This window comes from Jatropha curcas, chromosome 10 (genome assembly GCF_041381405.1).
Source record: "Jatropha curcas cultivar XTBG-Jc1 chromosome 10, XTBG_Jcur_1.0, whole genome shotgun sequence".
NCBI classification, from domain to species: domain Eukaryota; kingdom Viridiplantae; phylum Streptophyta; class Magnoliopsida; order Malpighiales; family Euphorbiaceae; genus Jatropha; species Jatropha curcas.
In genome coordinates, this window is record NC_143160.1 from 1,480,926 (window position 1) to 1,495,250 (window position 14,325).

Below are 14,325 nucleotides of genomic sequence, written 5' to 3' on the forward strand. Positions count from 1 at the left end.
ATAAATCATTTTATTTTATTAATTGAATAAGATAACTTCTTTCGTATAAAACTTTTAATTCAATGTAATTACTCGTTTAGAAATAGTTAATTAATATTGGTTTGATAATTCAAATAAGAAGAAAACTCATCAAATTTTAGTAAAATCACATATAAATCATGTGATCTACACCGTTTCATTAATCGTGAATTGTTAGATTTTCTTTGAAAGTATTATTAGATGTTTACACAGTGATTTAAAATAAAAATACTTGATAAAAATAATTGTTAGATAAATAATTAAATAAATTTTAAGCACGTATAAAATAGAAGTAATAATGAATAATTATACTATTATGAAATTTTTAATTAAATATGGATGAATTTTTTAATAAATTATACTCAAATTAACAATAAGATTTGATTTTTTCTAAATGATTTTGTTAATACTTCGATTTTATATCGAGTGAAAGGATCAAAATGTTAATGAATTAATTCTAAAAAAAATGTCAACAAATTTATAATTTAAAAATCTCATAATTAATTTTTTAAATAGAATTTTTTATATATTAATTTAACTATAATTCATCAACCAATTAATTATTTGGAAACTCACCGCTCTTCCGTATGGATAATCTTGGAATCGACGTGGCATGAAGCCATCGTGTCATTGTACGCAAAAGTGAGAATTTGTAACAGCAGACAAACCACCAGCGACCCGCAGATTTCAAGGGAGAGAAGAGGAGAGATATTTGCCGAGACCGACGTAGACACGAGCTAACCCATGGCGGAAAAGCCCCGAGCGTACTCTCTCACGCAACTGTCACACGCTCCTTTCTCTATTTACACGCTTCTATCTTCTTCTTCGCCTTCTGTCCCTCTTTTCACCATTTCCTCTTCTTGATTCTCTTCCTGTCCCTTTTTCTGTTTCTCCTTCTAAGTTCAAAACCATCTATCTGTCTCTCTATTCCTGGTAAGTCCCAATTTTCTCTAATATGTCTGGTTCGAGATTATCAAAGTTGAATTCAAGTGTTTGGATCTTATTTTTATACACCCGTTATGCTTGTTGTTAACGAAGTCAAAAGCTTCATCACCCACATAATTAATTTGATTACGGTTATCTTCCAATGTCTAGAGCTTCTGAATTGATGGCGATGCGTGGAGCTGGTTTGACCACTAGCCCGGACTGTGTTGAAGTGAAATGTTTTAGTGAAAATTTGTCGACAAGACTGATTAGGCCTAGTTCCATCATACGTGTAAAGCGCAGCTCTGCTATTTCTTATAGAAGAAGAGAATTCTGGAAAGTGAGATGCTCATTGTCGAGTAAAGCTGTGTCCCCACTGGAATCAGAAGACAATGCAAGCGATGCTTTAACGGATTCCATGGAGGAAGAATCAGGGCATGTTATTAGGTTCAAGATGTCTGATTTTAAACTACTTGATCGTATCAGTACTGGCCTTGGTGGACGGGTATGGCGAACTTTAATGTTGTTTCTCACGTTTGATTTCTGTTAAATTATTGGGCTAACTCAAATTTGTGGTGGCTCTTCTGTAATGGGATATTCATTTAGTCGGATGAGGTAGTTTATGAAGCTATAGTGAAGGATTCTAATAGGTTAGTTTTTTCTTTGTTTTGTTAATAACATATTGTTATCTATAAAATGGTGGGTTGATATATGGCTTCATGGAATTGCAGCCCTTTGTATAACACGAGAGTTGTGCTTCGACAATTTTTAAGTGCACAAGCTCAGCGCAGAGGAAAGCGAGCAATAGAGGTTTATGCGGTGTTTAAGTTTTACTTGGTAGTTTAAGGTTTCCAATCTGCTACAGTTTGTTATTTTTAAGGTGTTTTACAGGTTTTGAAGAAGCTGGTCCGTCGCAGACTTCTTTACCATTCCTATTCAATGCAAGTCCATGGTTATGTTTGTTCATCTGCATCTAGTGGCCTTGACTTGTTTACCTTGGTTCATGGGGTAGGTCATTTTCTATGTGAAGATGAAGTTATAGATGTTTTGTGTTGAGAAATCATTTAATACTTGGTACATTGGTTTGTCTGGGGTCCTCTTGTTGGAGAGTAAATATTTCACACCCTGTATTTTCTTCCTGTCTTTTTCAAAATTTTCTATATGAAGAATGTGACAGTTTAGTCAAAAGGAAATAGAAATTTGACCATTTCTTTAACTTCCTTTTCTCTTTGCAGTATCATGGAAGTTTTTCCTTAAGACATTGGCTTCAACAGTCAGATTGGCTTCCTACCCTGGAAGTTACTCTTGCATTGGATGAGGAATCTGTCAAGAGGGTGGGAGATGATACAGTTGGAGGACCGGCAGTCTCTCGCCAGTTGCGAATCATACGTATATTGATGAGGGATCTTTTGATCGGAGTATGTTTAATTCATTCCTAATTACTGCAGTTTGCATAGTGTATCCTGGCTGCCATTCAATACAACTGAGATGTTTATATTATTTCGTTCAGGTGAATTATTTGCACAGTCATGGACTAGCCCACACAGAGTTGAGGCTGGAGAATGTTCATATAAGCCCAGTTGATAGACATATTAAAGTAAGCACAGGCATTTCTTGTCCGATGTGGATATTTGGAAGTTAAATTATGTGGATCAAAATTTTAGTAGTTTATTTGGTGTGTATGGATTACTAGTGCACAAAAGATACCCTCTGAGAATAGGCCTGTGCTTCTTATGGCATCTATCAAGCTTTCTTGATGAGCAACACTATTTAGATGATCATGTATGTGCTATGATTTTTCATAGGTTACTTGAACTGGCAAGTGATATTCACTGCTGATTTTAAGATCATGTAGCCTGTCTATTTTTCATGAAAAGATTTGATGACATTGTCGAATAATAGGAAATTCAATTGTTTTTTTTGGGACATTTTAATTAAATTGTATTATATATTACTTTAGTTGTAGCCTACTCTGTAATACTTAGAAGATTTCCTTTTTTGTTAGGTAGGGATACTTGGGAATGCGGCTGACTTTTATGAGGATGGTCCAAACAGTAATTCACTGGACAACTCCATGGACCGGCGACAGATGATGATTGCATTTGATATGAGGTATTGTATCAGTACATATAAATATGTAAAATGTGTTTCAAGTTAAACACTGATAGCAGATCTCTTGAAGCTCGTTCTGTTTCTTGTGTGTTGCGAAGATGTGTTGGATTCATGATGGCAAAAATGGTGCTACGAGAACTCATGGATCCCTTAATCTTTGCAAGGTTTAAATCATTCCTCATAAAGGTATAAATAATAATCTTGCACTACCTTGTGAGCTTTTATATCATATTATGATGAACATTATTTTTTCTGGACCCTGCACAATATTTTCTGTTTTGTGATCCTCATACATTCTAGCTGATGGATGAATACTTGGGTTATACACCAAACATTTTTTTTCAATCAGAAATATTACAATAGTGTTGTTTGTCAAACGTTACCAAAATTTTCATTCATGGGCACAGGGAAATGACCCTTCATGCTTGCGGGAATTTCTATTGCAAACACTGAGTAGGAATTCTTCATCTGGTAGTGTTGGACTCCAGGTGGGTAGAGTTTCATGAACACAGGTTATGGGAGTTTCAAATGCTTATTATCTAATCTCTATAAAGCCATATTGTTATTTTTTCCTGTAGATACTCGATCGGAATTGGGGTGCAGGATGGAACCTTCTGTCCCTATTACTTGCAACCAAACCTTCAGAAAGAATAAGGTATTTCGCTTGTTTATCATTTAGAGAACAGTAAGGAATTTAATTCACAGCATTGCCAGTTTAATTATATCGACTGAATATGATATGAGATGGATGGTGCATTTGTAATGATCACTTAAATTTGTTTTTCAGTTGTTTGGATGCTCTGAGACACCCATTTTTGTGTGGACCTAGATGGCGGGTTGTCCCGTCCATGGATATCATTAGATGGGGCCTTGGTTCCACTGCAGCACGCATTTCAGAAGAATACATTTACAGCCAGCCTCAGGTATTAATTTGCCTGTGAGCAAAGTAAGGTTTATTGCCTAGAAATTTTGACTACTTCCAACCAAGGTTTGACGAAAATGGTACAAAACTACAAGTTATATGACTTGGTTGCTTTCAGATTTTGATTTGGTGCAACTGTAGTCCTAGAAGTCCACTGTATAATTTCTTCTTCTTGTCTAATTATTTACAAGCTTGTAGGAGCGCAACCATGCATCTTGACCTCCTGACGTTACAGTATTTGTGACATTTAGGAAGTACTCTGTTCTATCTTGTAAAGCATCATCTGAGATTGAACAATTTGTGTTGATTAATTCTTTACATCCTTAGGAGCCATCTTTATATTTCCATTTTTATTTTGAGCTTATAACTCCTTACAACAGGTATTTAGTGTTTGTAACTTGTAATGTAGGCTAACTTGTGACGTTTGTTTATGTGACAGCGTAATAGGCTTGCCTACTTCATTGAATTGATGGAGATGCTGAATCCTCATTCAAAGCCAAAGGTTAGTTGATTGTTTTCATCATTCAAGCATTACAAATCAATTGATTTTTTTGCTGTCATTTACAGACCACTAATTACTGTATGGCTTCCAATCATGGCTGTGATTATACTCTCAACATCGCGGAAATACTTCATTTCTGATTGTTTAATCCACGTCTATGGACAATTCATAAAAGATGGCTGAAAATTGCAATTTTTGGGCGGGTTCAGGAGGTGGGGATGGCAAAAAGAAAAAGGCTGTTTTTCACACTTATATTTTTGCTCTGTTCTGTTTCCTTATTGATCAATATTCCAGATCAATCAGTAGTCTCCCATTGGAATAAAACTTGAAAGATATTTAGTCATGAGTTAAACTTTTGAGCACAAACCACCTGGGCTCTGTTCTGTTCGAAGGTGTATTGATATCATATCAAATTTGATCTGCAGAATTGGTTGGAGTTGCTGCCAGGAAAATGGCGCTTGTTATACTGTACAGGGAGACACATAGGCTTAACCCTTCGTCAGCCTTCTGCTCGTGTCCTCATTGGAGATGCTAATCTAACTATTTCAAGAGCATCAAAGTCAGAGACTAGCCTTTCGTTTGCATCTGATGTTGGCTTCACAGTCATGGTTGGTCATGATTGGCCGCATGACAAGACTGGCGTAGTTGGGAAATTAGAAATAGACTCTGTATTCAGATTAACATCAGGGAAACGGTTATATCTCAAGAAAGAAAAGACAACTGAAAAATTCTCATTTGGAGAGTCAAGCAATTTGGATTCTCTGTTTCAGAAACAAACAGGTAGAAAATGGAGGAAAGCAATTCCTTTTAAGGAGTTCCCATCAAGCCTTCCAGTGGCCAAGCTTGTTTCAGGAGACATAGAGGTGACAATGAATCTCGGAGACCCATTAAATCAAAATGTTGTTACTGCAAGAAATATAATTCAAGAAGTTCGCACACAAATACCTCCAGAAATGTTTGATCTGTCAAAGCTTGTATGTGGGACATATGTGGACTCGAGGCTTCTAGTTCTTCGCGGGATGAATGGGTCAGCTCTGCTGTTTACAAGGTCTTGTTTTGATGAAAAAATGTAGATAAAGATAACAATTGCCGTTTTGGAAAGTGTAATAATCTGTGTTATATTGTCTGATTGTACAGTCTGTAAACAGGTTTCTTATCTGATTCAAGGTATGTAAAGCTAATTCCTTTCTGGAACAGACTGTATAGGATCGATGTTTAGTGTATCCCGTGAGATGCCTTATACCATATTTATATTTTCTTAAAGAAAAAGTGTGAAATTATAATATTTCTGTAAATTTGCACAACCATTATGTAGTCTGATTAATCAAATTCCTCATACGTCTAAAAGTGCAAACTTATGTGTCTTGGGACTGGGGGTTGGGGCGAGGACGAATCAACTTTTTGATTGAGATTAAACTTCATAGTTGAATTATTTTCTTACCTTTTTGCGAATTACATAATTTATGCATATAGATACGAAAATTATTACATGTAAATATAATCCCATCAATTTACTAACAACTCAATTATAATCTTTTTAAAATATTATAGTATAAATTTAGTGATAGTGTAAACCAAGCATTTAAAGTGATGATTTAATGTATTCATATAATAAATTGTTTTTAGAATCCGCGGCATTCATTTTTTCTTTTCCGTATGTTTACATGCAAACCCAGCCTACCAATATGCTTAATACTTACCCATTCTATCTCACAAAACTTGAATCCCAACCTCACTCGAGTGTCATACTGATGTTTGAATTATTTGGGAATTTGTTAGGCTACTCATTTAACTTTTGCAGATACACTCCACCCTCACCGATCAAAAACAAGAGTGTACACTTACCAAAGCCAAACGACAAGCGTTATAATCACGCAATATATCGTTTTGGATTGCTATAACTCTTTAAAATAGCCAAATTTGCGCTCTACATTCTAACAAAAAATAGATGGCAGTAGTAGTGAATTACATTACATAGGCAAGGCCTCGGTGGTAATTATCATGTTTAGCTACTGTATTTGGAATACATTTCTCAAAGTCGGGAAGGTTGACAGAAATCAGAGTACAAAAATCAATCCTACACTAATTGTAAACTTTAAATCAATCCCTGCCGCTGCAGATCTGTGTATGTCTTTTTGTTGTAAATATTCCCCTCCTTGTCTTCATATTCCTCCTCAAGATCGGGGCGCCACTTGTTCACTCCTTGCCGCTCCTGTATCTTTTTCCATAGTTCTTTTGCTTCCTGCAAAAATATAAAAGACGATAATCATTGAGATTCAAAGACGAAAAGAGAAAAAGTTTCAGTGCCTGGTTGCCTTCATATTTCCCAGTCATCAGACACCCATTTGCTACTCATCTTACAACTGTAAGCCCTGCAAAGGCATACCTCAATTGATGTGATCTCATTAAAGTTCTTGGTGTTTGGAATGCCAAGACAACGCATCCCATGCTGATGGCGCCACTCCTTGAAATGTCGCTCAAAAGCCCTGCGTCCCCAATAACTGTAGTTCCCACATATCTCACACTTGAATTCCTGAGCAGAAGTAAAAGAATTTGTAAATGTGAAAAGAAACCAAATAAAAGGGAAGATACCAGGCTAATAGGACAATTAAAAAGACCAGCCAGCACACAAGGCTACTACAACTAAGAGGAGTAAGATACCTGACCAAGACCATGAAGTTTATAAAGCCAGTAAGGTATAGGTTTTCCATCCCAACCCATTGGTAGCTTCAGAGGATTGTAAATTTGTTGCTCTTCATCATCACTTTCAGTGTCAGCTTGTGTCTCTTCCTACACCATGTTTTCAGACCAAGCAATTATTATCAGAAAAGGTCAGAATTCAACAATTATAAATGTTACTAAATGGAAATGACACCAACAAGAATCACATAAGGTAGAAAAGCTTCATGCTTTTTGCATCAGAAAAAGTTTCCAGAAGCAATTATGCTATGCCTATCCACTATAAGCCAGGAAGATTACTTCCTTGCCCCGAGCAAGGGAGGTATGAATTACAAGATATTATGTTAATTTCCAAATACTTACCTCCTCACGTTCTGCTTCCATTTCATCATATGTCAACGCCTGCTTCTTCACGATATTTTCTTTTGTCCGTATAATTGTCTGCAGGTGGCCACACAAAAAAAAATACAAATTTTAGTCATTATTGAGAGAGAGAGAGAGAGAGAGAAGGGGTTGGGGGGATGGGGGATCAGGGGAATCAAAGGCAAACTAGAAAATTTGCCCCATTAGCTTACCTCATCTAATACATCACAGAGTTTTCTCAATTTAGCTTCCAACAGTGCAATTTCCTTCAAATTGTCAACTTCTTTTAAGGCAGGTACGCTTCCAGTCTTTTCTGATCCACGGAAACCTTTTGCAAAATGCTTCTTGTCCAACTTTTCAAGAGGCATGTGCTGCACATGACAATAATATCATCACTATCACATTAACTTGTTAATAGGAAAATCAAGCAAAATCAAAATAAAGGCATTGAACAGTACTTTAATTTCAATTCAGGAAAAGAGACCAGCCCCAATCAAAGTATTGACTCTTTGGAAAGAAGGATTTAATTCATAATAAAATAATGTCTATGAAATGTTATATTAGATGTTTAGCAGGGATGTAATTTCAGAGCATTAAAACATAGGCCTATATTTAATCCTGAAAAACAAAAGAGAAAGGAAATTTTCTATCCACATCACCCCCCTTTTTCCCTCCCTCGTTTTGGAGGTAATTTAGCCAACACCTGAACCAGAGAGGATGACTAAGAGTTATGAAATTGGATTAGTTTCAGTTAAATTTTGCAGTTCGACGAGAAGCGTACCAGCAAGACAGATCAATATGAAATCTAAAAAAAAAAAAAAAAAACGAAAACCAGTTTCCATCCTTTTACTAGATGATTAGTGATCTAACATAGAACATTAAAAACCCACAGCATAATTGGGATATAGCAATTTAAAAAAAAATTAAATGCTTAAAATCTTTTGATGGATAAGGGAACTAGATCAACCTTAGTGAGGAAAAGCCTCTCTGCACGCTGCTGAATGGTACCACCAGTCTTTAGTCCTAATGCAGCCAGTGCCTGCCAGGAAAACAAATCAATAACAAGTAATGAACCCTTAAAATAGAAAAAAAAGCAAATCAATTTACAATCAAAGTCTACTAAATTACCAATGATTAACAGTACATGGTCTTTTACATAGAATTTTGCAAGCAACAAAGCAGATGTGGAAACAGTGAAGCAATAACATACATGAATTATCCAAGTGAAATTCCAAAGACCAATTCAATTTGACCAGTTTAAACCCAAAATAACAACAAATATGCTCACTAAATAATGTCCAAAGCATTTATGTTACATACTAAGCCAAGCATAAATGACAAGGAAACCATTATTCTTCAAACATTTTCTATTTGAGATTTTCTTCTATTCATTGTATTTCTGACTTGCATTGGGAGGTCTCTATGCTCTAAGCATGGTGGTACCAATAACATCTATAGCATTATCAAGGACAATATGAAGTATGAACAGCGTCAACAATTCAAAGAAGTTAAATCTTTTTTTCCTGGCATCAATATTAACTTACCAAAAACTGGTACAATCTTAAGACATACAACCAAGAAGAGAATTTAATACAACATAATAGGTGGAAATTATGATACAACAGCAAACAGTCATAGTTACCTCCTTTAATTTTTCAGGACCAATGTCCATCAGTTCTTCAACTGTGCTGTAATAATCAAGATCAATCACAGTAGGCTGAGCTGGAACTTGCCCATTTTCTTTACCATCCTTCTCCCATCCTTGTACTTGGTCATGTTCCCATTGCTCTTCAAATTCAGCTGTAACCTGTCACAAAATTGAAAACTATCAAACAAAGCACACAACTGAATTGAAGACAGCAAGGTGAGTTTTCACAACATGAATTTAAATATGAACTAGAAAGAATTAGCCATCACATTTACATGCATCGGCGTTTGAAAATAAATATCTTTCAGATACGTGCGCATAAAAAGTAATTCTTAAATCTAAACACAGCAGCCTGAGTTCTCAACAGTAACAAGTGTAACCTAGAATTAGCACATAAAACAGCCCCTTCCCTCCCTCCCTCGCTCCCATTTAAATTAAAACAGCATCAGTGACGAGACTATCTAGCATTTGCAAATAACAAAAGCTAGGCATATCATGAAGCAACACAAATACCAAAAAAATGATTTCAAGATTATTCCAAAAAAAAAAAAAAAAAGAAAAACAAACCTTTGAGAATATCCTGTCAAGATCTTGCAAAGGCTCTGTCCGCTGAAAGAAGTAAATCAAATACTCAAGTAGATTCTCCATATATTCCCTGTATTGCCTGCAACGAATTCAAGTAGATACTGACACCATTAAATCTTGAATGAATTAAATGGACTATAGATATGCAGGTCAGCTGAATGCCACATTGTTAACAGATACATATTTCCACTTTCAAGTTTCAAGAGAGTGAAAAAAGTACCTTGTCAATTTCAGTTTGCGAGGGATTTTTTGTGGTTGAGGAAAAATATCAAGGTAAGCAGAGTATTCAATATGCTCCCCAAACTTTGAATTAATATATTGGTTGTACAACTCATGCATGTCCAGATACTTTCCAAATGCTTCCTGAAGGATAAATCCAGACAAGTTACTGTTAACACAGATTGGAAAGCAGAGACAAAGGCTAAAGGAGAAAAAAGAGAGAAAAAAAAAAAAAAGGAAAGCATTTGCAACCTCAACTCGTATAGAAGCAAAATGAAAGAAACTGAAAGAATTAAGGACAAAACCAATTAAGTATAAGAACTGGTATTTGATAGTAACCAAAAGCGAAATGCCAACAACAAAGTCTTGAACATTTGGTAATATGCCCATTTAAGGGGTAAAAGATAAAAAAGATAAAATAAATGTCTAGAAACAGGTTTGCTACCTTAATCACCGATCCTTCAATACATTTATTAATGGAGCAAAGTGTGTCTTGAGACAAATTAAGCATTAGGTAATACAAGTTGGAGACAGACAGACAAACAGACCTCCCCAGTAAACTCGATGGCAGGCTCCTCTTTAAGCAAAGCCTCAAACTCATCATTGGCATCAACAACACGAGCAGCTGGATGCCTTCTGTGGTACTCACGAATCTACATATACAAATTGTTAGAAGAACTGTTAGAACACAAAGAGTATTCACAAGTTCGTGGTGATACTATAATTCCAAATATAAATGTCACTCAAAAAAAAAAAAAAAAAAACAAGCTAGAACAAACTTTACCTCCTTTAATCTATCATAGAACGCACTAAATACATTCGTTCCAGTTGCTGTTTGGCCCCCAAGAGCTGCAATTTCATCCTTCCTCGCACCATCCTTATCTTCGTAAATCTCAACCTGAAGCGAGCATTAGAAAACAAAACATGATTAAGCTTAAAATAACGACGATTAACAGAAAGCAAGTACCAGATTTTGGTCAATCAAGAGAAATTTCTTACGAGTTTATTCGTTGTGGAAATTATGTTTTCAATCATGTTACGAACTCGGTGGCTCTGAGAGAGCCGGTCCTTGTTCGTCGCCGGTTCATTCTGAAGATCCTTCACAATGAGCCGCTCGAGCCGCTCTACCTTCTCATGATCTGCACGAGTCACCTCCAATAGCGTCGACGACATTTCAGTTGCCTCCGCCTTTCTATTTCTCAAGAACCACTTCTAATGGCGTTTTCCACTGTAAATACAGATCAGTTAGGGTTTCTCTGTCTCAAGCTTGTAATGCAACCTCGCGAGAAGCACTGTGTGTCTATTCCAATGGAGGCTTATTAAAACTTCGAAACTAAAATCAGATAATGATATGGCTTATGACGGAACGACATCGTTTCTCTATTTAAAAAAACAAAAAAACCAACATTAAAAGGATAAATAGTAATAGTAAATAAATAAAAATAAAGTGTTTTCCGCTTTTTGGCTTCGGGGTCGGGTTCCAATGGGGTTTTCGCTTTACTTTCTCCTTCTGGGTTTAGACTTCAGAGTATTGCTAAATTGGACAGAAAAATAATGTGGAAGCTGAACCAGCTCATAGCTGGGGACGATGAAGAGAAAGGAGAGAGCTTTTTGGATGATGAATCAGAGGGCCTTTGTTCTCTTTCTCCTACACAGGTTTTAATGTTGGTAAATTTGGTTGTCCCTTTGATAATGTTTAACACAGATTAGTCCTAATCCGTTTTGTGTTTTTGTTTGAGTATCAGAGAATGTATGCATTTGCCGCGTGTTTGGTCACTGGTCTGGCTTGTATGTTTCTGGTATGGATCCTAAATCAAGTGTTTATGCCATGTATTTTATCAATTTTATTGAATATTTGAAGATTAATTCCATTGTAACAGCTTAATGGAATCTAGTGGATACAGTACTAAAATTTATCTCCTTAATTTGTTCCCCTTCAGCCTCGCGCGAATATACTTGTCTCAGAATTTTTATTCCCCTTGGCCTTTGTGACTGAATCTATAGTCCATAAAATAGTGGATTTTTTTTTTTTTTTCAGAAGCTCACAGACGGCTTCGATCTAAACCAGAAATTGACCTAATGAAGAAAAAATTCAGCATAAGCCGTGCATTTCCAATAACGAATCAATACTGCTCCTTAGCTACCTATCTAGAACAGTGTGTTTTAGCTGCCTGCAATAGGGTTGTGCATTGTACTACTTTGTTGCTGAAGTCCCTTTCAAGAACATGTTTTTCCCTGTTGATCAGGTTGCTAGTATTCTTTGATTCGAGTAACATTAGCTGTATCTAAGAAGTTTGTACTTTGTTGAGCTAACCTTTTCTTTTTGGGTTGCATATAAACTGTCTTTTCCTTTATTCTTGCTGAAAGAGTATACAAGTTCCTTTTTTTTACAAGTGTTTCTGCTAAGTGTAAACACTAATTTAGTGGAGACATAATTGTAGGAATTATGATAACGACAAAATGGAGATACTGAAGTAGGAACTAGATTGTACTTGATTATATAAATTATCTAAATTTTACATCTCGGAAGGTTTATTTGCATCAATTGGTATTGAGAATTTATAACTTTGTTCGCAAGTTGGCATAGTATGTAACTGCACTTACTTTTCTTGCAGTCATTGATTGTCTTTGCCAAGCCCATCAAATTTGCATTATTATTCACCTTTGGCAATGTGTTGGCAGTAGGAAGGTATATTAATTTTTATTTCCCTTGAATCTATCACGAGTTTGAAACCTTATATGGTTGGACAACTTGATTTTGCTGGGCTAACTGATTTTACATCTCGGAGTATCTGGTATTGTTGCTTTTTTGGGCTAACTGATTTCTTTTAATCAATTCATTTACAAATGGTCTTCATTGTTAGAATATCATTATCTTTGGTGATTTTAAGACCCTTATCCTTCATTTATCCTTGGAATAACTTAAATTGTTAAATTGTTCAAGTATATGAATTTATAAATATCTTAGTGATACATTGTTGATACATACACTAGGATAATCTGTGATTCAGATTGGCTGAATTTCTATTTTTCTCTTCCTAATTGGCAATTTGCCAGCACAGCCTTCCTCATCGGTCCTGTGCAGCAGCTGAGTATGATGTTTGATTCTGGACGCGTTTATGCAACATCAATTTACATTGGATTTGTTGTTATATCTCTTATTTGTGCTCTATGGGTAAGTTAACAACCTGGATTCATCCATGAACCAGATTTTTGTTACACTTGAAATTTTAAACAGCCTTAAGAGTTTCTTAAGGTGAAAGGTTAAAATTTGCACCAAGTATCACATCACTCATCTTTGGCTCCATGTCACTTCAGCGTTCCGTTATGCTTGCTTGTATCCATCTTTCAATTTTGCTCATTTCTCATTAAGCATGCCTTTGCCTTTAATTGTGATAATCTGATTATGGTACAAGCTGTTGTCTTCATGCTTTCTTCTTTTCATAATGCAGATCCATAGCAAGATTTTAACAGTAATTGCAATAATCTGTGAGATTTGTGCCCTTATTTGGTAAGCTTTTCTTTATCCTTCACCCAACTAACTATACTTTTTCGGAAGGCTTAACATATAATCTAGAATTACAGTCTTTTCAATATTATACTACAGTTAGTGCAAGAGATTATTTAGGCTTGATGGACAATACAGTGCTTTTTACAATTTTATAATGTATACTGTAAATATAATATTTCAGCCATCTTTTATATGGGAGAATCTTTATAATAGATTTTCTGCTTCTAAAGATGAAAATTTCTCCAAGTCTGTGTCTCGTTCTCAATGGTTGTCTATCCTGCTTATATTTTGCTGTTGGAGCCATGCAGGTATAGTCTGAGTTATATTCCTTTCGCACGGAGTATGGTGTCTAATCTGATGGTCCGATTTTGTGACACTGAGTTGTAGACCACGCATTTTTGTGGATATTGATTGGTCGGAGGCTCATAGATTTCTGGCTTTGTCTTCCTGGATTTTCCTTCTCTTTCCAAATTTCCGTTGACTTATTCTTTTTTGCTTTTCTAATTTACATGAAAGCAGCTTGTAAACTTCCCAATTGTTAAAAGACAGTGTATGGATTGTTAAATTGGGAGTGCAAAATGCAAATGAAATATAATAAAAGCACCACTTTTTTTTTTTTTACCAGGAAAATAGCATAAATGAGCTTGTGTAGGCAAATTAGGAGAACTTTGCAAGAATACTATGAAGCAGGGTTCTTGTGGTAAATGGGCCCCCTACACACGAACTTCCGTGGGTAGTTGGGCCGAAGGAACTATCTGCCATTCTTGACAAATGGACTGATGACTCCTCAATGAAAATGACTTGCAACTTTGTCTCATTGATCCTTTAAATCTTCTCTCTCT

At 35.7% G+C, this 14,325-nt stretch overlaps 3 protein-coding genes across 4 annotated transcripts; 2 read left to right on the forward strand and 1 right to left on the reverse strand.

The window, feature by feature from the left end:
• Positions 1-689: 689 nt before the first annotated feature.
• On the forward strand, positions 690-5,763 carry ORG1 (OBP3-responsive protein 1). Its single transcript, XM_012234687.3, has 14 exons — positions 690-951; positions 1,114-1,447; positions 1,549-1,592; positions 1,674-1,752; positions 1,834-1,950; positions 2,178-2,360; positions 2,453-2,539; positions 2,948-3,054; positions 3,153-3,240; positions 3,462-3,542; positions 3,633-3,709; positions 3,842-3,977; positions 4,416-4,478; positions 4,904-5,763. Exons 2-14 carry the CDS (start codon positions 1,127-1,129, stop codon positions 5,549-5,551), a joined length of 2,031 nt encoding a protein of 676 aa, XP_012090077.1. The 5' UTR covers positions 690-951; positions 1,114-1,126; the 3' UTR covers positions 5,552-5,763.
• A 626-nt stretch (positions 5,764-6,389) lies between these two features.
• On the reverse strand, positions 6,390-11,280 carry ATO (splicing factor-like protein). Its single transcript, XM_037639428.2, has 12 exons — positions 10,972-11,280; positions 10,757-10,870; positions 10,521-10,625; positions 9,974-10,116; positions 9,736-9,832; positions 9,163-9,327; positions 8,488-8,559; positions 7,733-7,891; positions 7,521-7,598; positions 7,140-7,268; positions 6,865-7,011; positions 6,390-6,720 (listed from the first exon to the last, which is right to left on the reverse strand). Exons 1-12 carry the CDS (start codon positions 11,143-11,145, stop codon positions 6,574-6,576), a joined length of 1,530 nt encoding a protein of 509 aa, XP_037495356.1. The 5' UTR covers positions 11,146-11,280; the 3' UTR covers positions 6,390-6,573.
• A 101-nt stretch (positions 11,281-11,381) lies between these two features.
• On the forward strand, positions 11,382-14,104 carry LOC105648338 (Got1/Sft2-like vescicle transport protein family). 2 transcript variants are annotated; one of them, XM_012234689.4, is made up of 6 exons: positions 11,404-11,628; positions 11,718-11,771; positions 12,588-12,661; positions 13,030-13,147; positions 13,425-13,483; positions 13,792-14,104. In XM_012234689.4, exons 1-6 carry the CDS (start codon positions 11,527-11,529, stop codon positions 13,868-13,870), a joined length of 486 nt encoding a protein of 161 aa, XP_012090079.1. In that variant the 5' UTR covers positions 11,404-11,526; the 3' UTR covers positions 13,871-14,104. The 2 variants fall into 2 exon arrangements, with proteins under 2 accessions (XP_020540724.1, XP_012090079.1); XM_020685065.3 differs by lacking the exon at positions 12,588-12,661 and having other exon boundaries at positions 11,382-11,636.
• Positions 14,105-14,325: the final 221 nt, after the last annotated feature.